The following is a 27967-nucleotide window of genomic DNA, read 5'->3' as shown; positions in this document are numbered from 1 at the left end:
AAAATACACATCTCTCTATGCCGTTAAACACGGCAGGGCACGTGTTGCATCATTCCAGATTTTGTTGTGCTATGCTCCCATGGATATCTTGAAAAATACTTGCAGAAATTACTTGATTAGATGTGTTTTTCTTTAACTATAGTTGTCTGCAAATAAAGTCATCAGATAACAGGTATCCTAAGAATATACTCTTAACCAGGGATTTTATGCCTGGTACATCAATATAACTCAGTATTGATGGCTTGATTGATTGTATGTGCCAATCAGCTGAAGTAATTGAGCTGACATGGTGTTTGTGCCAAATCAACTGTACTCCTTGCAGGGTGCCAAAAATGATTTCTTCAGCCTCAGATGATCGCCTTAATATTTTAGGAAAAAACTAAAACGTCATCAAGATGGAAAGGCTCTCATCCCAAGGAAGTTTGGGACATTGGGATTATAAGGAGGCTGATTTAGAGAACCAGTCTCCCAAAGAAGTTATTTTCACTAGTCCTGTGTTAAATGGCACTAATACAAGAATATTATTTTAAGGACTTTAAACAACTTGCCTGTTGTCCTTATAGGGTTAAAGAAATATACAAAATATAAAATGAGAGTGGCTGCCTCAACCAGTGTTGGAGAAAGTTCTTTGTCCGAAGCAAATGACATCTTTGTGAGAACTCCAGAAGATGGTAAGAGTATCGGGTGCAGTTTTAATAAAAAGAAGCAAATGGTGTTGCATGCTTATTGCCATCTACCTCATGCTGCTTTTAGTGTCTGAAGTAATAAGCATGAAAAAATACATGTATTTAAAGTTTTGTTTTTTTCCCCCCAGAACCAGAATCATCACCTCAAGATGTTGAAGTTATTGATGTTACTGCTAGTGAAATAAGTTTGAAGTGGTCACCACCTGAGAAACCCAATGGGATTATTGTTGCTTATGAAGTGCTTTATAAAAATATAGATACCTTATTCATGAAGAACACCTCAGCAACAAGCATAATTTTAAGAGACTTAAAACCTTACACCCTCTATAACATTTCTGTAAGGTCATATACCAGATTTGGTCATGGCAATCAGTTATCTTTACTCTCTGTAAGGACTTCTGAGACTGGTAAGTTTTTGTTTGTTTAATACATAGTAAGGAAGTAAACGTGGCTGATTATTGTTTATATTTTACATAACCTAAACTCTGTCATTCTGTTTTGTATAATCCAGGAATTTATATGCTCTTTCTGGTAAAGTGTGGGAAAAGACTTGCTGTGCAAATTTTTAAAGTCTGATTTACATATAAGGGAACTCCAGAATAAAAATCAGTGATTTTTTTTTCAAATGAAATACCTTTAGAAATCAAAGGTCTTTTCAGTGTACCTATAAATTTGGTTGCTTTCAAATTAGGTAATAGCAGAGACACGTTCATAAGAGTAGACTCCTATACTATATATAAACTGTATACATTCTCTATACATCCATATACATCTACCTATAGATATAGATGTATCTGTATTTATACATATATATGTATAGATGTACATATACGTAAAGCTGAATGTAAGTGTATATCTATAGATAGATGTATATAGATGTATAGAGACTATATATATAAATTCTATACATATATATGTACGTGTGTGTATAGACGCATACATATATCTACATACATTCTTTTTTAAAAAATATATTTATTTTTGGCTGCGTTGGGTCTTTGTTGCTGCGTTCAGGCTTTCTCTAGTTGTGGCTAGCGGGGGCTACTCTTTGTTGTGGTGCGTGGGCTTCTCATTGCAGTGGCTTCTCTTGTTGTGGAGCACAGGCTTTGGGCGCGCGGCCTTTAGTAGTTGTAGCGCATGGGCTCAGTAGTTGTGGCTCATGGGCTCTAGAGCGCAGGCTCAATAGTTGTGGTGCACAGGCTTAGTTTCTCCACGGCATGTGGGATCTTCCCGGACCAGGGCTCAAACGCGTGTCCCCTGCATTGGCAGGCAGATTTTTCTTTTCTTTCTTTTTTTTTTTTTGAGGTACGTGGGCCTCTCACTGTTGGGGCCTCTCCCGTTGTGGAGCACAGGCTCCAGACGTGCAGGCCTAACGGCCATGGCTCACGGGCCCAGCCGCTCCACGGCATGTGGGATATTCCCGGATCGGGGCACGAACCCGTGTCCCCTGCATCGGCAGGCGGACTCTCAACCACTGTGCCACCAGGGAAGCCCAGCAGGCAGATTCTTAACCACTGCCCCACGAGGGAAGTCCCTACATTCTTTTTTTGTGGTAATTAAACTTGTTTTTATTTAGAAATTGTAATATCAGTTATGTTAACACAGTACATAAGCTATCTCAAAGTTGGATAACATAAACTCTTTTTAAAAATAGAGAAAAATAAGTTTACTTTAAATATATTTTAAATAAAAATAATTTGATTATTTTGGGAATATATTCTTTGATGAAGCTGTTATAGTCTATATACATTCTTGAGGTATGTGTATAGACAGAGGTGCAGAGTCTGAGCACAGAAAGGACATGCCTGGAGAAGGCTTACAGAGGAGGTAGCATTTGACCTGAGTCTTAAGGAGTCGGTGGAATGGACATTATAGAGGTTGTTGGGTGGCCAGGGGATGTGTCCTATATAAAGGAAATAACGCAAGCAAAGAATTAATTGTGTTTCAGTGATGCAAGAGCAAATAGCACAAAGCAAGACATTTGCCTGATGATCTTAGTGCACTGTTTGTATTATGTTTATAGTCATATATTTTGCAGCATCACTCTTAGGCCAAACAGTAAAGTTACTGTTTGATCCCTGCATTGTAAAAAATAAATATTTATTGCCTAGATACTGGCTGAACCATATGGAGTTGCTATTCCTATATGTCATAATTGGCCAAATATCAACAATTTCTTCTGATTCAGACAGATGCTATAGGTGAGGCCTTGTCCCTGACCTTGAGGAACTAGGAATCTAGTAAAGTGGCTTACCTTTGAGCAAAAGTATCCTCTTCAGACTGGTCACAGAAATTAATAAGATTGACCATAGAGGACGACAGTAGTTGTAATGGCAGGAATAAGAGTGTAATGAAAAGAACATTTTTTATTATTATAAGTTATCCATTATAGTGCAATTTAATTGATATATGTATTGGCATGCTTCATTACTTTTATAAGTATTGTACTTAAAATAAGTATTTTTGAGAAAAATATCTTACTCTACCTGGTTTCATTTTACACCATGTCAAGGAATGAAGCATATTTTAAGTACCTGCAACATACCATTGTGGGCTCTTCTATCGGCTTTCACAAAAATTGCCTTTTTAATTCCAGAATAAAGCAATAAGGTATTATTATCTTCATTCCTAATGAAAAACTGAGGTCTGAGAAGTTCATCCTTGCAACAAATATTCAACAAATAATTTACAGTATACCAACCCTTACTGGGCTATATTAGCACTGTAAAAGAAAATGAATTTCCACCCTCCTAAAGTTAATATAAATTACTGGGTGCTTCATAGGCAATGGAATCTACATTAATGACTTTTCCTAGATCATGTTTGCTAAGTTGGACCACTGAGTTCAGTTCTTTCTGAAAAAGAGGAAGCTGTAATTTTAAGCAGTCTCAAGGTGTCATTTGAAGCAGGATGTGCTCAGGAGCAACTATCTGTTTGTTCCCAGGGCTCAATGTTCTTATTAAATACAATAAATACACCCTCTACTCTTACTATAAAAAACAAGATCCCACTTTTCAATATTGTTTCATGAGAAATTGAGAGCTGTGCTAACTCAGTAATGTGTTAATGCTGCTAATTACAAATAGGAGTACATTATTTGTTCAGATGTTTTATCTTGATTATTTTACTAATGCTTGGAAGTGCAATAGCTGATGTGTGTTTACATGTATACAATGATAGAAAGAATTCAGTGAAGAGAGAAAAACTAAAAATACAACAGAGAGGAAAGAATGTCAAGTCTAAGGTCTGACTAGGTAGACGGAGTGGAATCTAGTGCTGAAGTGGACTGGGTTTTAGAAAGGAGTAAGGAGAGAAGACAGTTAAAGGAAGAGGGGTGGCAGGAACGTATGTAGTCCTCTTCTGAAGGTTTTTATTTTCTCAATGAAATTAGAGGCAAGTTTATCAGCTTCGAATAAGGAGGGAGAGGAGATATTGGATGTTTGTGGAGAGAGAATATGGTGAAAACATACATAACAGAGGAGACTAAATTAACTAAAAAATAGATAGGCTGCCAAGCAGTGAAAAAGATTGATTTGAGATTTGAGGTTATAAATTAAAGTAAGGCTAGTGAGCATGGAGTGGTATTTTATTCAGACATTTTTAGCTGTTATATTGCAGATGTAGAACTAGCCCTGAGTTCAGTTTAACCTAAGTTGGAATCTTGCAGGAAAAGTAAGATAGAAAAAGGAGTTTCTGGAGATTGCTAGGGAGTGATTTTAGTGATAGACTGTGGACTCTGACCTGAGTAAGTAGGGAGATGAGGACATAAGGGAGGTGATGGACAGTGAAGATTTGATGAGAGTCAAAGACTTGTTGGATCGGCAATACGAGGGTCAGTCAGCTGGAAAGATAGGTGGTTGCCAAAGAGAGGAATACTGACAGTTATAGGTAATGACAAGCCCTCAGGTGTTGCCATGAAAACTAGTGGTTAAAGTGAGGTGGAGGAAAAGATTATTGAAATTATGGACCTCGACGAATACAGAGTCCACGGAATAGCACAGATCATTTCCATCAATGTTGACATCTCTGAGAGTGGTAGAGAGGAAGTCAGTCATACAGGTGATAAACTTTTTAAGACGTGTGGAGAAGTGGAAGAGTACCACTAGGTGATTGTCTTAAAGGAGGGGTAACACCTCAAGTTTTTCAGGAAGAAGAATAGATCTGGATATGGCAAAGAAAAGCATAAAAACTTGACTTCCAGGCCCTCTGGTTATAGAATGATGAGAGAAAAACAAATAGCTATCTGTTACCCAGGAGTGCTGAGTTGTAGTGTTCTCAAGCAGTTCCAAGATTTCACTTAGAGCCAGAAGGCTAAGAGAGCATTCAGAGTAGTTGTTGAGGATTTTTCTCAATTTAATGGTTTGGCTTGGAAAGATAGTAGAGAAGATTTTGACTCTTTGGGAAGGGATAGTAGGATTATATTGCTATATATTGCTATATCAAGTTATGTATTGAATTACGGTTCTTCCCAAAATTTTAGAAATATCAACATTCTTATCTCAGTTTTTCCCCTTAAGTCTGCTTTAGATGCAATGCACTTCATAACAGGTAACAGTGGGGGTGAGGGGGTACTGTTTCTACATTTTTAAGGCTTTTGAATTTTCTCTACTAAATTTATTAGTAGCATTTTTTATATCCATTGTATTTAGACTACCAATAAAAAAGGTTCTATTCTTTCTTTTGAAAGGAAAGGACTTATATCGGGACTCTATAATGGCAATAATATGCACATATTTAGTTTATGTTGTTTAACCATCAAGTTAGTCATTATTGTTACTGTTCTATGAAGGCAATTTTAAACCAATACCTTTCCAACTGTGGTCTGTCATCTCCAGCAAATATTTTTCTGCTTAAAGTGCATTGTTTACACTTTCATCTGTTGAGGTTGCATTGATGGCTTTCTCTCTGTTTTTGATTGTCTGAATAGGCTTTTATTTTGTTCTTGTTAATTTTTCTGGGTTTAGAATTCCATTCTTTTTTCAACTGAGGTCACTTTTCTGTCTAATCGTCGTTCCTATGTAGATGATCTGTTTTCTTCCTGGTGCTGTTAAGATCTTCTCTTCTTTGGTATTATGTACTTTCACAATGATGTGTCTAAATATGAGTTTTTAAAATTTAATTTATTTTTGGCCGCATTGGATCTTCGTTGCTTCGTGCGAGCTTTCTCTAGTTGTGGGGAGCTGGGGCTACTCTTTGTTGCAGTGCGTGGGCTTCTCATTGCAGTGGCTTCTCTTGCTGCGGAGCACAGGCTCTAGGCACGTGGGCTTCAATAGTTGTAGCACGTGGGCCCAGTAGTTGTGACTCACAAGCTCTAGAGCGCAGGCTTAGTAGTTGTGGTGCATGGGCTTAGTTGCTTCGCGGCACATGGAATCTTCCTGGACCAGGACTCGAACCCGTGTCCCTTGCATTGGCAGGAGGATTCTTAACCACTGCACCACCAGGGAAGCCCCTAAATATGATTTATTTTGTGTGTGGTACGTGGGCCTCTTACTGTTGTGGCCTCTCCCGTTGCAGAGCACAGGCTCCGCACGCGCAGGCTCAGCGGCCACGGCTCATGGGCCCAGCCGCTCTGCGGCATGTGGGATCCTCCTGGACCGGGGCACGAACCCGTGTCCCCTGCATCGGCAGGCAGACTCTCAACCACTGCGCCACCAGGGAAGCCCCAATATGATTTTTTAAAGAAAATTTTGCTTGAGATTTATTGGGATTCCTTGTTCTGAAGCTTGATATCTTTCAACAATTTTGATCAATCCCAGCCATTATCTCTTCAAATATTTCTTCTTCATTTTCTCTACTTTCTTAGACCCCCCTTAGTATATCCTTTATGTCTCTTAACTGCCATTTTATATTCTCTACATTTTCTTTCTCTGAGTTACTTTTTGATAATTTATTCAATACTGTAAATTTTTTTTGCTAAAATTTTCACCATATCTAATCTGCTTTTTTGTGCATCAAGAGAATTTTAATTATATTTTTTTTCTATTCTACAAGTCCTATTTGGTTCTCTTTCAAGTCTGCTTGGTTATTTACACTATTTATTATTATCTAAAGAATTCGTTGCTCATACTTTTAAATGTTTGATTTCTTGAAATATATTAAACGTTTGTATTTTTATTCTTTGATAACTTCAGTATCTAAAGTCTTTTGAAGTCTGACTGCTGTGTGTGTGTGTGTGTGTGTTTTCCTTTTTCTTTGCTGGCTTTAAGTATTGGTGGCTGATTTGCCTGTGTGTTTTGTGACTGTTATCAGTGAATTCATATTCCTTGAAACCTCATCAGTGGGAAATTTATGTAGACTGAGTTGAAGTTGAGTTTCTTCCAAGAAAATGTGTGTTTGCTTCTGCTAGTTGCTTTTGAGTAATGGCAACTCAAATTCATTTTAATTTATATTCTGAAGTAGAGGTCTTTTCAGGCTATATGGGTAGCATGGATTTAGGCTACATATGCTCATAGGGATAGGCTTACAGTTCCAAAAATGTGTAATTTTTCTTTCTATTCCACCTCTTCATCCAGAGGAGTGGCAAGAGGAAAAAAGTTACTTTTCTGGCCTCTTTTGCATGGTGGGCTTACTTCTCACCCCCTAGTCCTTGAGAATGAATACACCACATTGCACAAGCCTAGGAGTTACCACTCACATTGAGGTCTGTGGTACTCTGCAGAAGAATTCAAGGTGCCCCTAGAGTTGGCCAATATCATGGCCCTAGTTGAAATTGCATTCTTTTGGGGTTCTAATTCTTGATGCAGGGGTATCCTTTATCCTTCTTCTGGCCCAAGGTTTTATATTCTTTTTCTGGCACTCTACATAGCTGTTAATACAGAAACTCCAAGTCACCAGGATTGACCAGTACCTTCCAAGGCAGAGCAGGCTTTAGTACCAGCTTCCATCTCAGGATTCTTGTTTTTACTTTGTTTTTTGTTTGTTTGATTTTATTTTGTTTGTTTTTTTGCATTTGTTTTTGGACCACCAGAAATTTCTAACTCCCTTGTCAGCTCTGCAATTCCTTACGTGACAAGAAAAATGTTAATTTTATACAGAGTTTTACTTCTTTTAATTATAATAGTCATTCAATTTAATGTTTATCTATTCCAGTATTTTGGCAGAATTGGAATCCCACATGTAGTATTGGTATTTGAATATATGTAGAAAACCATTTTGTGACCATTACATTCAATATAATAAGAACATTAATAGATACAGAAAACCAGTGTTTTATTTATTGATATCCTGTATCCTTAGTAGACTGTTTTGTTACCAGGTTATTATATGCAGCCTTATATCTAGAAGAGGATCCTTGTCTTGTCATAGATCTTGTTATATATCAAAACTAATCTATTAATCATTTATGTATTATCATTATTAATGAAAGGCAGAATCAATTTTTAAGTGTTTTTCAGTCCTCCTTCTTGTACAGTTAGCCCTTTGTATCTGTGGGCCCTGTATCCACAGATTCAACCAACTGTGGATTGAAAATATTTGAAAAAAAATTGCAGTGAGTTCCAAAAGCAAAACTTAAATTTGCTGCATGCTGGCAGGCAACTATTTGCATAACATTTCCATTGTGTTTACAATTATTTACATAGCATTTATATTGTATTAGGTATTATAAGTAAACTAGAGATGATTTAAAGTATACAGGAGAATGTCCATGGGTTATATGCAAATACCATGCCATTTTATATAAGACTTGAGCATCCTTGAATTTTGGTATCCACGAAGGGCGTGGGGGTGAGGGTCCAATTCACTGCAGATACCAAGGGACCACTTTACCTGCATGTACTGCAATGTAAGACAGCTTAATATAGTCTCAGGTATTTTAATAAAAACATCATCCTGTAGGGCTTCCCTGGTGGCGCAGTGGATGAGAGTCCGCCTGCCGATGCAGGGGACACATGTTCGTGACCCGGTCCGGGAAGATCTCACATGCCGCGGAGCGGCTGGGCCCATGAGCCATGGCCGCTGAGCCTGTGCATCCGGAGCCTGTGCTCCGCAAAGGGAGAGGCCACAGCAGTGAGAGGCCCGCGTACCAAACAAACAAAAAAAAAAAAAAAAAAAAAATCATCCTATAAACATTATTCTGTAGAGTTGTAGTATGAATTTTCTTTGAAATGAAATTTGTCTTAAACAGTTGTAAGTGCTATAATTTACCCATATTTTACTGCATTTAAGATGTTTCTTATAATCGCACTCTAATGAATGTTCATGTATACATATCCTTATCCACTGGAGCGAAAACTTCAGCAGAATGCACTATTAGGGTGGAATTGTTTTATGCATGTATCTTTTTGTTTTTTTCAGTGCCTGATAGTGCACCAGAAAATATTACTTACAAAAATATTTCCTCTGGAGAGATTGAGCTATCATTTCTTCCCCCAAATAGTCCCAATGGAATTATACAAAAATATACAATTTATCTCAAGAAAAGTAATGGAAACGAGGAAAGAACTATAAATACAACCTCTTTGACCCAGAACATTAAAGGTAAAAATATATATAATATTGGATATTTACATTTATATTGACAGAGTGGCCACAAAATATTAGCTTGTTGTTATATTAGAAATGGTGAGTGTGATTAGCTTTATACAGGGTGTGACAATTCTGGCCTTCTGGTAAATAAACTAGAAGCTTATGGCAGGTCATGTGAAAGACTACTCTAAGTCAGTTTTTTCTACATTTTTTAATATTTTGTCTGCATAATAGGAGTTACTATTCCAAGAACTACATTTTCATTTAGTTTTTACTTTTGAAAGAGTGTTAAGAGACATTTCATAGCTTGCTTCTTGCATATAATTAAGGGCCATTTTGTAAGTCTTATCTATTTTATTTCTATTTAGGACTGAAGAAGTATACACAATATATAATTGAGGTGTCAGCTAGTACACTCAAAGGTGAAGGAGTTCGGAGTGCACCCATAAGTGTGCTGACTGAAGAAGATGGTAAATATAGCAGTGAATAGTGATATATTTTGAATCCATCACACTTCAAAAAACATGTATACAGAATGAAGATATAACATAAGAATTCTCCAGCCTTGGGTAGCACTTGTGTGCTGCACCAGCTTTATACAGAGATTTCATTGTCATGGTTTAAAAGAAGCTTGCAGAGTCAGATTTATGTTCAGTAAAATCAGATATATAAAATGCATTTTTTTAAAATTCTGAAGTCATCCATGCTCTGTAAAAAAAAAAAAAAAAATCAGTAATATTTTTTCCATGGGAATTTTTAAGGCTAACATCTTGGTGCGAATAGTTTGAACATCAATCAGGATATGTTATGACTGTGTTTTTCAACTTTAACATTCGTAAGAGTAGACATTTACGTAAGTTTTGTAGTAGATTCTGTTATGTCAACCTGCAGCATTTTTTATTGTTGTTAGGATTAGCTTGCTAATGACTTCAGACAATTTTCCAGATTTCTCTACATAATTTGCCAAGATGCTATTCCTGAATGTTAATAGCCTTCATATTGAATATCTAAACGTACATTTTCCTAACCTGAATAAAATCAACTTTACTACTGAGACCACTTTACAATACTACTTCACCAAGTTACAGGCATATATCATGCTAAGAAAATTACTTTTGAGAGATATATTTGGAATTTGGATTTACGTTTTGTGTTTTTTACATTGGGTATTTTGAGAATGTTACTTTTCTTCTGTAAAAGAAGGTCCCATTGCGAAGAGGGCCAGGTCTGGATGTAACATGTGCTTGTAGAATATCTTTTTTCACCCTCTCAGGTTTCCCCAGCTTCACAGTAAGCTGCACTCTGTGGTTCAGATTCTAGTCATTTACCAGGACAAAATGTATGTTACTTACTTCTAGAAGAAGAAAGGCTTTTCTCTGCATTTTTCTTACTTTACTCCAAGTAATAAAGTCTTCAGAAGCCCTCTTCCCCCGTTTCAGGTCCCTCTATGTTTTCCCCTCCACCAAAATACTTCACCAAAGCATCCTGTTAAGGTGATCTACCAGGGTCAGAAACTGGTAGATCTTAGCTTCTACCCCCATTTCTAGAAACATAGAACTGGTTGCCCCAGTTTCTAAGTCTTCTCATGGGTTAGTCTTCCTTAGTTATTGCCTCTACTTTCCACTTTCTACGTTCCTTAGTTATTTCCTCTACTTCAGAAAAACTCACCTGTCCAAATTTTCATTTTTATTTTTTTCATAGATTCTTCTTGCTCTCAAAGTGAAAATTAACCAAATAAAAAAGTTCTTCCAAAGAGACCATGGCTAAAGGCTAGGGAAGAAGGTTAGCTCTCCTTCTTTCTTAGTAATGTCTAAGAAAGATGTATTAAATCATTTTAGCAATGCCCTAATAGACATAGTACCCTCTTTATTTCCAATCTAATGAAATAGTCCCGATAGTAAGAATCTGAGGTCTTATATGAAGGACCCTAGACCAGTAGTGAACATATATTTTGAACAGGCAGAGTTTATTACCACTCAAGTCAATAGTTGCAAATTATACTATGCATCCAAATTACCTGGGCTGTTAAAAATGCAGTCATGGTAAACTTCCATCTAAGTCCTTGGCCCAGTTATTGATATAATTGCTATGGAATAGGGTGAAGAACAAGACCTCTTTTAGAAAAATTATAGCAAATCTAGAATGGATAAAGGCTGAAAAGCTTTGCTTTATTGGGTAGTAGGAGCTCCTTGCTTTCATGGAGCTTGAAGTTCAGAAGAGATCTAAATTTGACAAATGTGTAGACAAGTAATTTTTATTATTCTAATTACTGGTTTAAGTGTTCACCAGGACCAAAACCAAGGAACTTTAGCTACTCTGAAGCATCCAGGAAAATGTAGCTGATTAAGTTATGTTTAAACTGTGACCTGAAGACAGACGAGTAGAGGAAGGGTGAGGGATAGGAAAGATCATACCAAGCAGAGTGAGTAAGAGCCTTAGGAAGACCCTTATCTGTCCTCATATGCTCTGTGTTGATGACTTGGATAGATTGCAAAAGATATTGCATTTATTTAATCTAATTTTTCCAATTTCATTTTTTAAAACTGCAATTCTGAATACAAAGGTTATTTTAACAAATGCTAAAATGATTGAAACTTAGTCTGCTGTAGTAGATATTCAGTATTTATTTAAAAAGGCACGTTAGGGCTTCCCTGGTGGCGCAGTGGTTGAGAATCCACCTGCCATTGCAGGGGACATGGGTTCGCTCCCCAGTCTGGGAAGATCCCACATGCCACGGAGCGGCTGGGCCCGTGAGCCATGGCCGCTGAGCCTGCACGTCCGGAGCCTGTGCTCGGCAACGGGAGAGGCCACAACAGTAAGAGGCCCGCGTACTGCAAAAAAAAAAAGGCGTGTTAATTACATTTATTTAGCAATAAAATGTTTTACATAAAAAAAACCCAAGACTATATTGAAGATTAAATATAAAACACCAAAAACTGATATTCCACATAAACATCTTAAAGCATATTATAGAAGAAAAATGCTCATATAATATTCTGTATCACTACTAGTTTTGATTAAAATTATTTTTTTCCAATAATAAACAAAAGTTAAGTTTTGCAATGATATTCAGAAAAAAGTATTCTAGGTTTTTGTTTTGACAGATGAAAGAGAGTTCTTGGTTAGAGGTAATTCATATTTTGGGAAACATCTCCAAATGATATATGGATTCTTGTGATAATCAGTATTTGTTAGCATTTTTATTATAGTGCCGGTGAGAATACCAACTGAAAATATAAATTAGCTGTCACTTATTCTATAGAACTCATAAAGCTTTTCTCTGTTCAATAAATTTTTTAAAAAAAACTGTTGTTACCAAAATAATGAAAACACACACACGTATGTGTACACTATAGTGGGGATTACTCAGAAAATCAGAAAGAAAATATAATAATTCAGGCAGCATTTTCTCCAAGTTATTGGAAAAAGTGATTTGCACAAATACTAATCTATAACATTGTTCAAAGATCTGAATAAATTCTTGGAATTTCAATTAGCTATGAGTCCACTTTCCATGCATAACTAAAACAATGATCAAAATTGTAGTAATTTATACTCTTTTACATGCAAAAAAATTGTGTTAATATTCTAAGACATTACTATGCTGTTATAAAGAATCTGAGAAGTGCCATTCTAAATGTTTTATCTAAGTGGAAATATAAACTTGCTAATTAGTTTACAGTAATTTTTTTAGTGTTTATTCAATTCAGAATGGCTAAAATATTTAAATTCTTACACTATTATAGCACAGTTAGAAGTAGACCCTAAAATGTCTATATTCTTGTTTATGTGCTACATTGGCATTTCCTTTGTAACCCATTCAATTTTGAAGACTCAACAGATTTTGATATTATTTTGCAATTTAATGACACTACTGAAATTGAGGAATGTAGTTTTCATTTGTGAGGTCCGTCATTTTAATTGCTCTCACAGTGTTATACTTATCACTTTCCCACTTCTTGGATGCATGTTTTTCCCCCATCTCTTTTTATTGTTTGTGGAGCTCTTTTATTGTATATTTATTCACCCCAACCAATAGTTTTATGTTTATTAGAGGATGATAATTTACCAAGATGTACTTGAACAGTAGGTAAATCACAGTGACATAGCCCTTGTTCTTTTTTCTCATGAATATTTTTTCCATTGAATCACAGAAACAGATGTTCTAACACCACCATGCAAAATCTTCTTTTATCATCTCATTTTGAAAGTAAACAGTCTCTCAAGCCCATGGAGAAAGGCACTGTACCTGATTCATTTACCAGAAAGTTCATAATAAAAATTTTGTGCATTTCTATTTTAACTTTTTCTTATATATGTTTAATAAAATGCATTATCATATTTTCTAACTTTTCAGCTCCTGATTCTCCCCCACAAGACTTCTCTCTAAAACAGTTGTCTGGTGTCACGGTAAAGTTGTCATGGCAACCACCCCTGGAGCCAAATGGAATTATCCTGTATTACACAGTTTATGTCTGGTAAGAATTTTTTTCTTTTTTGGAGATAGTTCTGAGAACAAGTATTAATCTGTAACATAATAGGAATGCAGTTTTTAAATTTCAGATTGTGACGGTACATTAGGAATCTGATTGTTAATAGACTAGTTAATATGCCTTTATTAAGAAACAACTTTTTTCCTATATTACATAGAGGTCCAAGCATAGTCAGATAATGATTTTTGTAACCAAAACAAAAAAAATGTGTTATTATGTGCAATTATACTAAAATTCTGCTCTTCAGAGTCATGGACTGGTCAGCTTATGTGACTACAAGTGAATACAGAGGCTTTTTCAGTTTTACTCCAATATTCTCTATGCCACTGTCTCTTTAAGTTTCCTTGAGCAGAATAATTAAACTAAAATTTAACTAAAAGATATTTCTCCAGAAATCTATTATTTAAGGTCAATTTTCTATTGAGATGTAAGCAGTATATTTATTTTTTACTGATCACCTTTACCCTAATTGCCTATTTATGAGTCAATCATGAAAAAGATGTAATCCTATAGTGCTTCTCATCAATTAACAACATGGCTATATTGCTTCATGAAAGCTCAACAGATAAAAATGCTTACTTTGATCTAATATAAATCCTTGTAAAAGGATTCACCATTCAATAACGTATTTCCTAGTGTATTTTAAATATTTCAACTCAGGAAATACAATTTACATAATGCTTTATAGAACATAGGCATTTCTTACTTTTGTATTCCTCACTTGGAAGGTTCATCATTGAGTAAGAGGCTATGGTGTTTTTAAAAAGTCTATTCTTCTCTTTCCTAAATTAAGATTTCTTGCCCCCCCCAATGCCTGTTTATACCCTTTGCATACTGCTCCTTAGGACATGTCCTGTATTATTCATTGCCTGATAAGTAGTCATTTTGCTTACTCTTTGGTAAAATTGGGAGTGACATGAGGGATGTTAGTGGGAAGAGAAGCAGTGAGAAGAAGGTAACCATTCCCCTCTGTTACCCTACTCATTCATTTATCGATTCAGTTTTTCATTCCTTCATTCAGTAATATTGATAGAGTATCTATTTACCTGTGAACAAGGCCCCTGCCCTTAAGGAGCTCATATTCTAAAGAGATAAGTGGATTATATACCCAGAAATTTAAAAATGAGGGGAAATTGGGGGAAAGAAGGCTACTGTTCATAGGGTGCTTTGGAAGTCCTCTTTGAAGAAGTGGCATTGGGTTGTGGTCTGAATGCCAAGAAGGAGCTTCTCGTCAAGAGAAGATCTGCAGGAGGAGGGAACATCAACCGCATAGGCTCGGTGGGGGACACACTTGTCGTTTTGAAGACCATAGAGGAGGTCAGTGTTGCTGGAGAGAGAGACAGAGGAGAGTTATCCTGGAGGGTAGGAGGCCAAAAAAGGTCAGGAGCTAAGCCACTGTAAGGATTTTGTTTTCATTTCAGTTGTAATGGGACTTACTAGAGAATATCAAGCACCTTGGATACTTTATGGAGAATGAATTGCAGGAGGCAAAAGTGTTAACAGTGTTACTAGGTAGGAGATAAGGAGTCTGGGCCATGGATGATGCTGGGATGAAGGAAAGAAGTGGGCAGCTTTTTATAACATTGAGGAAGAAGAGTTGATAGGATTTGGTGAATGGATTGGCTGTGAGAACGAAAAAGAAAAGAAATCAATGGAATCAATGATGACTTCTAGATTTTTTTTCTTTCTTTTTTTTAATGTTTATTTTCTTATTAGTCATCCATTTTATACACATGAGTGTATACATGTCAATCCCAATCTCCCAATTCATCACACCCCCACCCCCACCCATCAGCTGCTTGCCCCTTTTGCTGTCCATACGTTTGTTCTATACATCTGTGTCTCAATTTCTGCTCTGCAAACCGGATCATCTGTAACATTTTCTGGGTTCCACATATATGCGTTAATATTCAATATTTGTTTCTCTATTTCTGACTTACCTCACTCTGTATGACAGTCTCTAGATTCATCCCCGTCCCTACAAATGACCCAATTTTGTTCCTTTTTATGGCTGAGGAATATTCCATTGTATATATGTACCACACCTTCTTTATGCATTCGTCTGTCGATGGGCATTATGGTTGCTTCCATGACCTGGCTATTGTAAATAGTGCTGCAATGAACATTGTGGTACACGACTCTTTTTGAATTATGGTTTTCTCAGGGTATATGTTCAGTAGTGGGATTGCTGGGTCATATGGTAATTCTATTTTTAGTTTTTTAAGGAACCTCCATACTGTTCTCCATAGTGGCTGTATCAATTTACATGCCAACCAACAGTGCAAGAGGGTTCCCTTTTCTCCACACCCTTTCCAGCATTTGTTGTTTGTAGATTTTCTGATAATGCCCATTCTAACTGGTGTGAGGTGATACCTCATTGTAGTTTTGATTTGCATTTCTCTAATAATTAGTGATGCTGAGCAGCTTTTCATGTGTTTCTTGGCCATCTGTATATCTTCTTTGGATAACTGTCTATTTAGGTCTTCTGCCCATTTTTGGATTGGGTTGTTTGTTTTTTGGTTATTGAGCTGCATGATCTATTTATATATTTTGGAGATTAATCCTTTGTCCGATGATTCATTTGCCAATAATTTCTCCCATCTGAGGATTGTCTTTTTGTCTTGTTTATGGTTTCCTTTGCTGTGCAGAAGCTTTTAAGTTTCATTAGGTCCCATGTGTTTATTTTTGGTTTTATTTCCATTACTCTAGGAGGTGGATCAAAAAATATCTTGTTGTGATTTATGTCAAAGAGTTTTTCCTATGTTTTCCTCTAAGAGTTTTATAGTGACCAGTCTTACCTTTAGGTCTCGAATCCATTTTGAGTGTATTTTTGTGTATGGTGTTAGGGAGTGTTCTAATTTTATTCTTTTACATGTAGCTGTCCAGTTTTCCCAGCACCACTTATTGAAGAGACTGTCTTTTCTCCATTGTATATCCTTGTCTCCTTTGTCATAGGTTAGTTGACCATATGTGCGTGGGTTTATCTCTGGGCTTTCTATCCTGTTCCACTGATCTATATTTCTGTTTTTGTGACAGTACCATATTATCTTGACTACTGTAGCTTTGTGTATAGTCTGAAGTCAGGGAGTCTGATTCCTCCAGCTCCGTTTTTTTCCCTCAAGACTCCTTTGGCTATTCGGGGTCTTTTGTGTCTCCATACAAATTTTAAGATGATTTGTTCTAGTTCTGTAAAAAATGCTATTGGTAATTTGATAGGGATTGCATTGAATCTGTAGATTGCTTTGGGTCATATAGTCATTTTCACAATATTGGTTCTTCCAATTCAAGAACATGGTATATCTCTCCATCTGTTGGCATCATCATTAATTTCTTTCATCAGTGTCTTATAGTTTTATGCATACAGGTCTTTTGTCTCCCTAGGTAGGTTTATTCCTAAGTATTTTATTCTTTTTGTTGCAGTGGTAAATGGGAGTGTTTCCTTAATTTCTCTTTCAGATTTTTCATCATTAGCCTATAGGAATGCAAGAGATTTCTATGCATTAATTTTGTATCCTGCAACTTTACCGAATTCATTGATTAGCTCTAGTAGTTTTCTGGTGGCATCTTTAGGATTCTGTTTGTATAGTATCATGTCATCTGCAAACAGTGACAGTTTTACTTCTCCAATTTGTATTATTTCTTTTTCTTCTCTGATTGCTGTGGCTAGGACTTCCAAAACTGTGTTGAATAATAGTGGTGAGAGTGGACATCTTTGTCTTGTTCCTAATCTTAGAGGAAATGCTTTCAGTTTTTCACCACTGAGAATGTTTGCTGTGGGTTTGTCGTATATGGCCTTTATTATGTTGAAGTAGGTTCCCTCTATGCCCACTTTCTGGAGAGCTTTTATCATAAATGGGTGTTGAATTTTGTCAAAAGCTTTTTCTGCATCTATTGAGATGATCATATGGTTTTTATTCTTCAATTTGTTAATATGGTGTGTCACATTGATTGATTTGCGTATATTGAAGAATCCTTGCATCTCTGGGATAAATCCCACTTGATCATGGTGTATGATCCTTTTAATGTGCTGTTGGATTCTGTTTGCTAGTATTTTGTTGAGGATTTTTGCATCTATATTCATCAGTGATAGTGGTCTGTAATTTTCTTTTTTTGTAGTATCTTTGTCTGGTTTTGGTATCAGGGTGATGGTGGCCTCGTAGAATGAGTTTGGGAGTGTTCCTTCTTCTGCTGTTTTTTGGAAGAGTTTGAGAAGGGTGGGTGTTAGCTCTTCTCTAAATGTTTGATAGTATTTACCTGTGAATCCATCTGGTCCTGGGCTTTTGTTTGTTGGAAGATTTTTAATCACAGTTCAATTTCACTACTTGTGATTGGTTTGTTCATATTTTCTATTTCATCCTGGTTTAGCCTTGGAAGGTTATACCTTTCTAAGAATTTGTCCATTTCTTCCAGGTTGTCCATTTTATTGGCATAGAGTTGCTTGTAGTAGTCTCTTAGGATGCTTTGTATTTCTGCGGTGTCCGTTGTAACTTCTCCTTTTTCGTTTCTAATTTTATTGATTTGAGTCCTCTCCCTCTTTTTCTTGATGAGTCTGGCTAATGGTTTATCAATTTTGTTTACCTTCTCAAAGAACCAGCTTTTAGTGATCTTTGCTATTGTTTTCTTTGTTTCTGTTCCATTTATTTCTGCTCTGATCTTTATGATTTCTTTTGTTCTGCTAACTTTGGGATTTGTTTGTTCTTCTTTCTCTAGTTCCTTTACGTGTAAGGTTAGATTGTGTGAGATTTTTCTTGTTTCTTTAGGTAGGCTTTCATAGCTATAAACTTGCCTCTTAGAACTGCTTTTGCTGCATCCCATAGGTTTTGGATCGTCGTGTTTTCATTGTCACTTGTCTGTAGGTATTTTTTGATTTCCTCTTTGATTTCTTCAGTGATCTTTTGGTTATTTAGTAACATATTGTTTAGCCTCCATATGTTTGTGTTTTTTACGTTTTTTTCCCTGTAATTCATTTTTAATCTCATAGCGTTGTGGTCAGAAAAGATGCTTGATATGATTTCAATTTTCTTAAATTTACTGAGGCTTGATTTGTGACCCAAGATGTGATCTATCCTGGAGAGTGTTCCATGCGCACTTGAGAAATAAGTGTAATCTGCTGTTTTTGGATGGAATGTCCTATAAATATCAATTAAATCTATCTGGTCTATTGTGTCATTTAAAGCTTGTGTTTTCTTATTAATTTTCTGTCTGGATTGTCTGTCCATTGGTGTAAGTGAGGTGTTAAAGTCCCCCACTAGTATTGTGTTACTGTCGATTTCCTCTTTTATAGCTGTTAGCAGTTGCCTTATATATTGAGGTGCTCCTATGTTGGGTGCTTAAATATTTATAATTGTTATATCTTCTTCTTGGATTGGTCCCTTGATCATTACGTAGTGTCCTTCCTTGTCTCTTGTAACATTCTTTATTTTAAAGTCTTTTATCTGATGTGAGTATAGCTACTCCAGCTTTCTTTTGATTTCCATTTGCATGGAATATCTTTTTCCATCCCTTCACTTTCAGTCTGTATGTGTCCATAGGTGTGAAGTGTGTCTCTTGTAGACAGCACATATATGGGTCTTTTATATACATTCAGCCAGTCTGTGTCTTTTGGTTGGAGCATTTAATCCATTCACGTTTAAGGTAATTATCGATATGTATGTTCCTAATACCATTTTCTTAATTTTGGGGGGGTTTGTTTTTGAAGGTCCTTTTCTTCTCTTGTGTTTCCCACTTAGAGAAGTACCTTTAGCATTTATTGTAGAGCTGGTTTGGTTGTGCTGAATTCTCTTAGCTTTTGCTTGTCTGTAAAGCTTTTGATTTCTCCATTGAATCTGAATGAGATCCTTGCGAATTAGAGTAATCTTGGTTGTAGTTTCTTCCATTTCATCACTTTAAGTATATCATGCCACTCCCTTCTGGCTTGTAGAGTTTCTGCTGAGAAATCAGCTGTCAACCTTATGGGAGTTCCCTTGTATGTTATTTCTCGTTTTTCCCTTGCTGCTTTCAATAATTTTTCTTTGTCTTTAATTTTTGCCAATTTGATTAGTATGTGTCTTGGTGTGTTTCTCCTTGGGTTTATCCTATATGGGACTCTCTGCACTTCCTGGACTTGGGTGGCTGTTTCCTTTCTCATGATAGGGAAGTTTTCAACTATATTCTCTTCAGATATTTTTTTGGGTCCTTTCTCTCTCTCTTCTTCTTCTGGGACCCCTATAATGTGAATGTTGTTGCATTTAATGTTGTCCCAGAGGTCTCTTAGGCTGTCTTCATTTCTTTTCATTCTTTTTCCTTTATTCTGTTCTGCAGCAGTGAATTCCACCGTTCTGTCTTCCAGGTCACTTATCCGTTCTTCTGCCTCAGTTATTCTGCTATTGATTCCTTCTAGTGTAGTTTTCATTTCAGTTATTGTATTGTTCATCTGTGTTTGTTCTTTAATTCTTCTAGTTCTTTGTTAAACATTTTTTGCATCTTCTTGATCTTTGCCTCCATTGTTTTTCTGAGATCCTGGATCATCTTCACTATCAGTATGCTGAATTATTTTTCTGGAAGGTTGCCTATCTCTACTTCATTTAGTTGTTTTTCTGGGGTTTTATCTTGTTCCTTCATCTGGTACATAGCCCTCTGCCTTTTCATCTTGTCTATCTGTGAATGTGGTTTTTGTTACACAGGCTGCAGGATTGTGGTTCTGCTTGCTTCTGCTATCTGCCCTCTGGTGGATGAGGCTATCCAAGAGGCTTGTGGAAGTTTCCTGATGGGAGGGACTGGTGATGGGTGGAGCTGACTGTTGCTCTGGTGGGCAGAGCTCAGTAAAACTTTAATCTGCTTGTCTGCTGATGGGTGGGGCTGGGTTCCCTCCCTGTTGGTTGTTTGACCTGAGGCGACCCAACACTGGAGCCTACCCGGGCTCTTTGATGGGGCTAATGGGGGACTCTGGGAGGGCTCACGCCAAGGAGTACTTCCCAGAACTTCTGCTGCCAGTGTCCTTGTCCCTTGTTGAGCCAGAGTTGACCCATGCCTCTGCAGGAGACCCTCCAACACTAGCAGGTAGGTCTCGTTCAATCTCCTTTGGGGTCACTGCTCCTTCCCCTCGGTCCCGATGCTCACACTACTTGGTGTGTGCCCTCCAAGAGTGGAGTCTCTGTTTCCCGCAATCCTGCCGAAGTCCTGCAATCAAATCCCGCTAGCCTTCAAAGTCTGATTCTCTAGGAATTCCTCCTCCCGTTGCCACGTCCCCAGGTTGGGAAGCCTGACGTGTGGCTCAGAACCTTCACTGCAGTGGGTGGACTTCTGTGGCATAAGTGTTCTCCAGTTTGTGAGTCACCCACCCAGCAGTTATGGGATTTGATTTTATTGTGATAGCGCCCCTCCTACCATCTCACTGAGCTTCTCCTTTGTCTTTGCATTCTGGTGTTCTCCAAAGAGGGAATGAGAGCATGTCCTTTTACTCTGCCATTTTGAACCAATCTCGACTTCTAGATTTTTGAATCAAAGGGTGATAACTCTGAGATTTTTGACACCATTTTGCTAAGTTAGAAATAAAATTGAAAGTGAAAAAAAATAATGAAAATGAGAATCAAGACTTTTCTGGCTGGGGTTCCAGCCCTCCACTTGTGAGAACAATGTCATTACTCTGTATGGAGTTGTCGCACAGCGATCATGCTGTGTGGGTTCAACTCCCCAGTAGTGCTTTTTGTCTCCTTTGATTTCCGTTTTTTGTCTCTCTTCCTAAGATGGATTATAGATACAGGGGAAGCTCACTGAAAGTAGGATGAGGGGATCTCAAGTCTGGGATATAGTAGCTCTTCTCACCTGGCTTTTGGGAATCATCCTGGGACCCATCTCCCATCATAGCTTCTAGTTTCAAGGTTTTTATTTTCTGTTTTAGCCTTGATCCAGCCTCAGGCTTATTCTAGTGCCCTGGCTCTCTCAGCATGTCTGTCTCAACCCTCAGGTAGCTAGATGTTCTTGGTCATTTTCTCTGAACCAGTCTGTAGTGTGCTGGACTGGGAAGATGACTTCCACACTGTTCCCTAGCTCTGGATGATCTGCTAGAAGAGCCCTTAGATCTTACGGGGACATAAGTAATTACTGGACATAATTACTTACTAGACATAAGGAATGCCATATGAAAGACATATTTTCTAAGAGGTTTGCCATTTTCCTTTCCATCCTGAGAAGAAGGAGCTCTACACTGGTATTTCCTTCACAAACCTATTTGTTTTCACCACACTACCCTCAACTTAAGTTCCCGGGACACTCCTGTCTGAAGGCTTTGTCCTGTTCTTTCTCTCACCTTTTCTTAGTGGAGCAAAACTTTTTCTTGTTCTTGACTGTTGAAAGCTTTCTTTTTGCATATACTTCTTCCTTTCTATACCATGACTTACTATAAAACTTTACGGTCTAAAATCATGCAGGATTGACTCTCGATGTGGAAAGAGAATGTAAAAAACACTTTTTCCTCAGTAGAACTTCGCTTTATCTTACACGCACACGCACACGCGCACACACACACACACACACACACACACACACACACACACACTGGGAGGGAGAGGGCGAGAGAAGAGAGAGACAGAAAGAGATTGAGATCCTATCTGCTTCAAGATCTGGTTTGTTAGTTGCTGTATCTGGAACAGAAAACTTACTGGCTCATAATTGAAGCTAGATATTTGTTGAATGGATGAATGAATGAAGAATATATTTTAAGAGTTAAAAACTTAATATAGACTTACTAGCTTTTCATTTCTGACATAAGCGTAGTGATGCTTTTCCAGACAATGAATACCTTCAGTTGAATAGAGTTAGGTCTTACAAAGAAAAAACAAAGAAGGAAAAACACCTTAACATTTTAAAGAATATTATCTATAATAGACTGAAATATATAAATGGTAATGGAGTATATACAGAGATAGTTTAAAGTTTCTAGCATCTTCTTCCCTAAGATACCTGTTGGAACCACTGTAGTTAAAGGGATAGTCATAATCCTGGGTTCTTTCGTATCACTGTCACTAATCACTAATGCTTTTTTTGAATTCTTGCTGTATGAGTTTTACTGGAGAGAAAAGGAGGCATGTATCACCATATAATGGACATGCATTCTGAGTCAGAGAGACATAGGTTTGAGTCATGGCACAGCCACTAAATTATCTGTGTTGTTCTCTTAAAATACTGTATAAGTGGTGGCTATCTTTACTGGCAGAGTTCCTGTTTCGGGGTCCATATTTCTCTCACAGTTCTCAATTTCCATTATTTTAGTTCTTTCAATAACTACTAACTTCTTTGAAAAACAACATCTTTGGATATTTGCTGTTTTCAGTACGTCTGCAAATTGCAGGTTACCTGTTTATATTTGTTATACTCGGTGACTCCTCCCTTTGTCATGAGTATTTCTTTACAAAATAGCTCACGAGGGTTACTGTGCAATCATTTTATAACCACTGCTGTGTGAATCACATTTGATTTGTAGATGGCATGTTCAGAAATCTTCTTTAACCCATTACATTTTTTATAAGTTTATTTATTTATTTATTTTTGGCTGTGTTGGGTTTTCATTGCTGCTTGCAAGCTTTCTCTAGTTGCTGTGAGTGGGGCTACTCTTTATTGCAGTGTGCAGGCTTCTCATTGCAGTGGCTTCTCTTATTGCGGAGCACGGGCTCTAGGCGCACAGGCTTCAGTAGTTGCGGTGTGTGGGCTCAGTAGTTGTGGCTCGCGGACTCCAGAGCGCAGGCTCAGTAGTTGTGGTGCATGGATTTAGTTGCTCTGCAGCATGTGGGATCTTCCCGGACCAGGGCTCAAACCTGTGTCCGCTGCATTGAGGCGGATGCTTAACCACTGTGCCACCAGGGAAGTCCTGACCCATTGCATTTTAAAATAATGTTTTCTTTTAAAGTTTGCTTTGTGAAATAACTTTTGTCATCTAAGTAGCACTTTTTCTTCAGTAATACTGGTAAATTATGTTTATATGGTTTCAAATGAGAAGCAATCCTTTCATTCCTAGGGCGGCCACCATTAAATAAATGAATTTCTACTAGAGCTCTCTAAGCTTATTCTTTTAATACACTTCGGATTGAGGTGTGGTATTCTAGTAGACTGATTATACAACTTATTTATTTATTTTATAGTTGAATTCAACTTGGATTTGTTTACCAATTCATAATGTCAGTAAAATTTAACAGTAGTTTTCTTCCTTGTTTATAAAACTTTTAAGTGAGTGGCCCATAAGGTGTAGCTAAAAGACTGTGGAATGAAAGTGATGCTGAAAATTCTAGCTTATATACAAACCTTGGCCTTTAAATGTTTCTTGGTCTTCTTAGTAGTTGTTATGAGAAGTAACTTTGAATCAGTCAGTCTGACAAATGTTTATTAAACTCTGTGGGGAGATAAAAAATATATAGAACCTTAAAATAATTTAGACTAATTAGAGATAAAATATGCCCATGTGAGATAACTTAAAAATACGTGCTGAGCAATATATTAGGAAGTCAAAGCAGTTTTACTGCAGCATTTTATTAAATGTCACTGGTCAAATGATTCCCCCTGTAGCATAAAAGCTTACCTTTGGAAATGGCTTTCATTATGCTAAAAAGATACGCTTAGTCCTATTTCTTCCACTTTTCTAAACGATTTTCACTCTATTAAAACTACCTAATAGTTTGAACATATGATATAGATCAATAATCAGAATGGGGAGGGGGCTGTTTCAAATTTCCTGAGTTCACCTCCCGTTTGGAATGAAGTTGGTAAAGGCAGATTGATAAGTCAGGAGAACATCTCAGTGGGAACAGTATATGAAGGCTTGGAGGCAGCATGAATGAACTATATCAAGAAGTTGATAAGTAGCATTGTAGACATGAAATAGTGGGGCAGGATTAGGATGGTGGGAGATACAAACACAGGTAGATGGAATGGTTGAGTGTAAGGGTGCTTTTGATCATTTAACCTGAGGTTTCTAGTGGGATATTAAGAACTCTGTCTCAGCTCTTTTTTTGCTAATCATTTTCCTGAATGACTTGGATGAAGCTTGGGTACCGAGGCGACAAGCAGGCTATTGGTAGGCCACCCACGCTTTGCTGGACCAGCAAACTGTTAATAAATTCTGAATAGAATTCTGTCAGTATAGTGAGTAGATATCTAGTGAAACTTCAACTTCCTTTGTTTCTTACAAAAATCAGAATTCTTTTGCCATATTCCCCATGAAAATAAATCAGCGGGAATTAAATAGAGGTGGTCTTTAGGTGGAGCATTTGCTTTGCAGTTTACCTCAGTTCCCACCACACTCTGTTTTAAACTCAATCATTTTAGTCATTTACTTTGCCTTTGTGGATCTTGAGTTTTTATACCTTCAGTTTCAGGGGTCTTCTCATCCCATTTGTGAAATGTACAAAGCTAGGAAAGATTGTGATTGGGGAACAAAATATCTTGGAGAGCTAAAGAAAAGGACTCAAGAGGGATCGTGGAATAGTTAACATTTTGGGACAAATGCTGTGTTTGGTTTCTTACCTGTCACTTGTTTTTCATGACAAAACCTTGAAGTGAAGAGTATTATCACCATTTTACAGTTGTGGAAATTAAGTCTTGATGAGGTTAAGGTGTTGATTAAGGTTACAGAACTAGAAGATGACAGAACTAGGATCATAACCAGATCTGTATTACTCTCAGATCATGCTTTCCCCAAATCACTAGGAATAAGTGTTATAATTGCCCTTTGTTCTAAAAACTCAACAGTATGCTTATAGGATTGGGAAAGTCTTAGTTTGATAACAGCATTTGTGATTAAAGACTAATGGAGTTATAATAAATTAAGCTTAGTGCGTCAACTCATATGGCATGTTTCTACCAAAAAAAAATCACTGGCTTGATATTGGTCTGCATAGTTTCATGGACTTTATCCATTAATGAGAGCATGATCATGCTGTTTTATGTGTAAACCAGTTGAATAACTGGTCCTCACAGTTACAATGGTAAATGGACAAAGCAGGCTTGTTCAGCAGGGAGTGATGATGATGGTGGAAATACTTAGGATCGAGGCATATGATAAACTATTAAATAATGGAAATAGGTGTTAGTCAAGATTCTTTTAGTTTTGAATGATTGTACCCAACCTAAATTGGCTTAAGCAAAATAATGACATATTTAGCTGAAAAGTCCAGGGGTATACTAACTGGATGTAGAAACTCAAATAATTTCATCAAGTGTGGTTAACAGCAAGAAGCTTGGTGTGGGCAACAGCAAGATGGCCCTGTGTCTTGAGTGTAGTGGCACAGGAGGAAAGTGGAAAGAGATGAAACTGGAGGGGTGGGCAGGCCAGGTACATGGAGACTTGAGGCTTGAATAAGGAGCTCTCTCTCTCTCTCTCCCTTCTCCTCCCTCCCTCCCCTCCCTCCTTCCCTCCCTCCCTCCCTCCCTCCCTCCCTCCCTCCCTCCCTCCCTCCCTCCCTCCTTCCCTCCTTCCCTCCCCCTCCCTCCCTCCCTCCCCCCTCCCCTCCCTCCCTCCCTCCCTCCCTCCTTTCCTCCTTCCCTCCTTCCCTCCTTCCCTCCTTCCCTCCTTCCCTCCCTCCCTGTGTGTGTCTATCTAGAGAGAGAGAAGAATGAATCTCAGTATTGAATGGGATTTTTAAATTTTATTTTCATCACTCACCCAAAGATTACACCCAGGAGAAAACATTCAAAAGACTTTCCATTACTCTTGGAATAAAATCCAAATGCTTTATTTTGGCCCGAGGGATTGTGTCTGTCCTCAGGGGATGAAATCTTTCTCATCCAGCTTAAGTACAGTCCCTCCTCCTGTCTTGTGGACCCTAATTCCTATGTTGGCTTCAAGAGGATGGTTTATAAGTGTATAAGTGAGCTTCAACCTCATTCTCCTCTAATCTTATAAATGTGTCTTTTCTGCTAAATGCAAACAAGCAAAACAAAGTCAAACCAAATCAAGTGAAATCAACCAGCCAAGCAAATGATGACAACAGGAATAAGAGTAACAATAAATGAATACCCTACTTCCACTCAGACTTTCTCTGAGATTCTAGTAAAGCTTTAGGATCATAGAATATGCAGTTATTTATGCTAGTTTGGGGTTCTTTGATATGTAATTATTAACCTACTGATTCAATCCATCTATGAAGAGTAAATATTCTAGAGTAATTGCAACATAGAAGACCAGTGTCATTGGAGTAGGAAAATTTGTGAAGTTGCTGGGTCATGTGAGAGAGAAAGTGATTTGATAGTCAAGTAAATGCATGTTGAAATTCTTTATTTGGGGGAGTGGTATTTAGTGAGTGAAAGGATTAGTGTAGAATATTTAGATAATAGCAGATTAAAGTTTTAAAAATAAATTCATAGGAATGTACAGGAATGGGTGTATCATCAGGCTAGATTGCCCACATGGAACAAAATACCAAATGATGAAGATTAGAATTGAGACCATGACCTTTCAAAGAGTCTCATACCTTGTCTAGGAAACCATTCATGTTCACAGTTAGGGAAATGGGGACTTTTGTTTAAGTCTTTCCATATGGTTTTGATATTCATGGTTCCTCTTAGGCAGTTGTTGCTTACCATAGTCTTGATATGATAAGAAATGAGCAAAGGAATTGGTAAAGCAGAGCAAAGAAACTGCTCTTAAGCTCTAGAATTTCCTTTATGCCCTAGATGTCAAAATGTGGTCTGTCTTTTGAAAAGAAGTGTAAATTAACTAGGAAATAACTTCATCTTAAAGACTCCATTAATTTCATCCCAATATGTTTTCTTGATGTTACCAATGAGTGTAGACAAACAGAAAAACTCCATCTTATATTTATTCAGAATAATTTCAAAGTCATTCAAATTCTTTTGATTTCTCAAATTCAAAAAGGCTTTAGGGCTTCCCTGGTGGCGCGGTGGTTGGGGGTCCGTCTGCCGATGCAGGGGACACGGGTTCGTGCCCCGGTCCGGGAAGATCCCACATGCCGCGGAGCGGCTGGGCCCGTGAGCCATGGCCGCTGAGCCTGCATGTCTGGGGCCTGTGCTCCGCAACGGAAGAGGCCACAACAGTGAGAGGCCAGTAAAATGATAGCACTGAAGACTCCCCAAGTTTTTTTTTTCCCTCAGTTTGAAAATCTGCACTGCGTGGGCGGTTTGGCTGATTTTCTAAGTTATCTACTTTATAGGTTAAGTATTGTGTGACATTTATGGTCCTCCCATTTCCACACAGTTTATGACTTTGGATATGTAAGAGTTAGACCTGCTCTGTCAGGTGGGCCTTCTCTCTTCCTCTTCCCTCCTCAACTCCCTATTCTACTCTCAAACCTCACAAACTTGCTTTCTAGTGAACAGTTTCCTGCATCTCTGGGG

The 27967-nt window shown here is 37.5% G+C and overlaps 1 protein-coding gene across 1 annotated transcript in view; it reads left to right on the top strand.

The window, feature by feature from the left end:
• Positions 1-27967, top strand: part of LOC116761103 (phosphatidylinositol phosphatase PTPRQ-like) — a 206463-nt gene that overhangs the window by 38212 nt on the left and 140284 nt on the right. The window contains 5 exon segments of the mRNA XM_032646871.1: positions 564-671; positions 815-1093; positions 8982-9164; positions 9521-9622; positions 13510-13630. Coding sequence (XP_032502762.1) covers positions 564-671; positions 815-1093; positions 8982-9164; positions 9521-9622; positions 13510-13630 — 793 coding nt within the window.

Source organism: Phocoena sinus, chromosome 10 (assembly GCF_008692025.1).
Source record: "Phocoena sinus isolate mPhoSin1 chromosome 10, mPhoSin1.pri, whole genome shotgun sequence".
Classification (NCBI taxonomy): Eukaryota; Metazoa; Chordata; class Mammalia; order Artiodactyla; family Phocoenidae; genus Phocoena; species Phocoena sinus.
The sequence above is the reverse complement of the archived record's forward strand: the minus strand, read 5'-3'. Positions and strand labels throughout refer to the sequence as shown.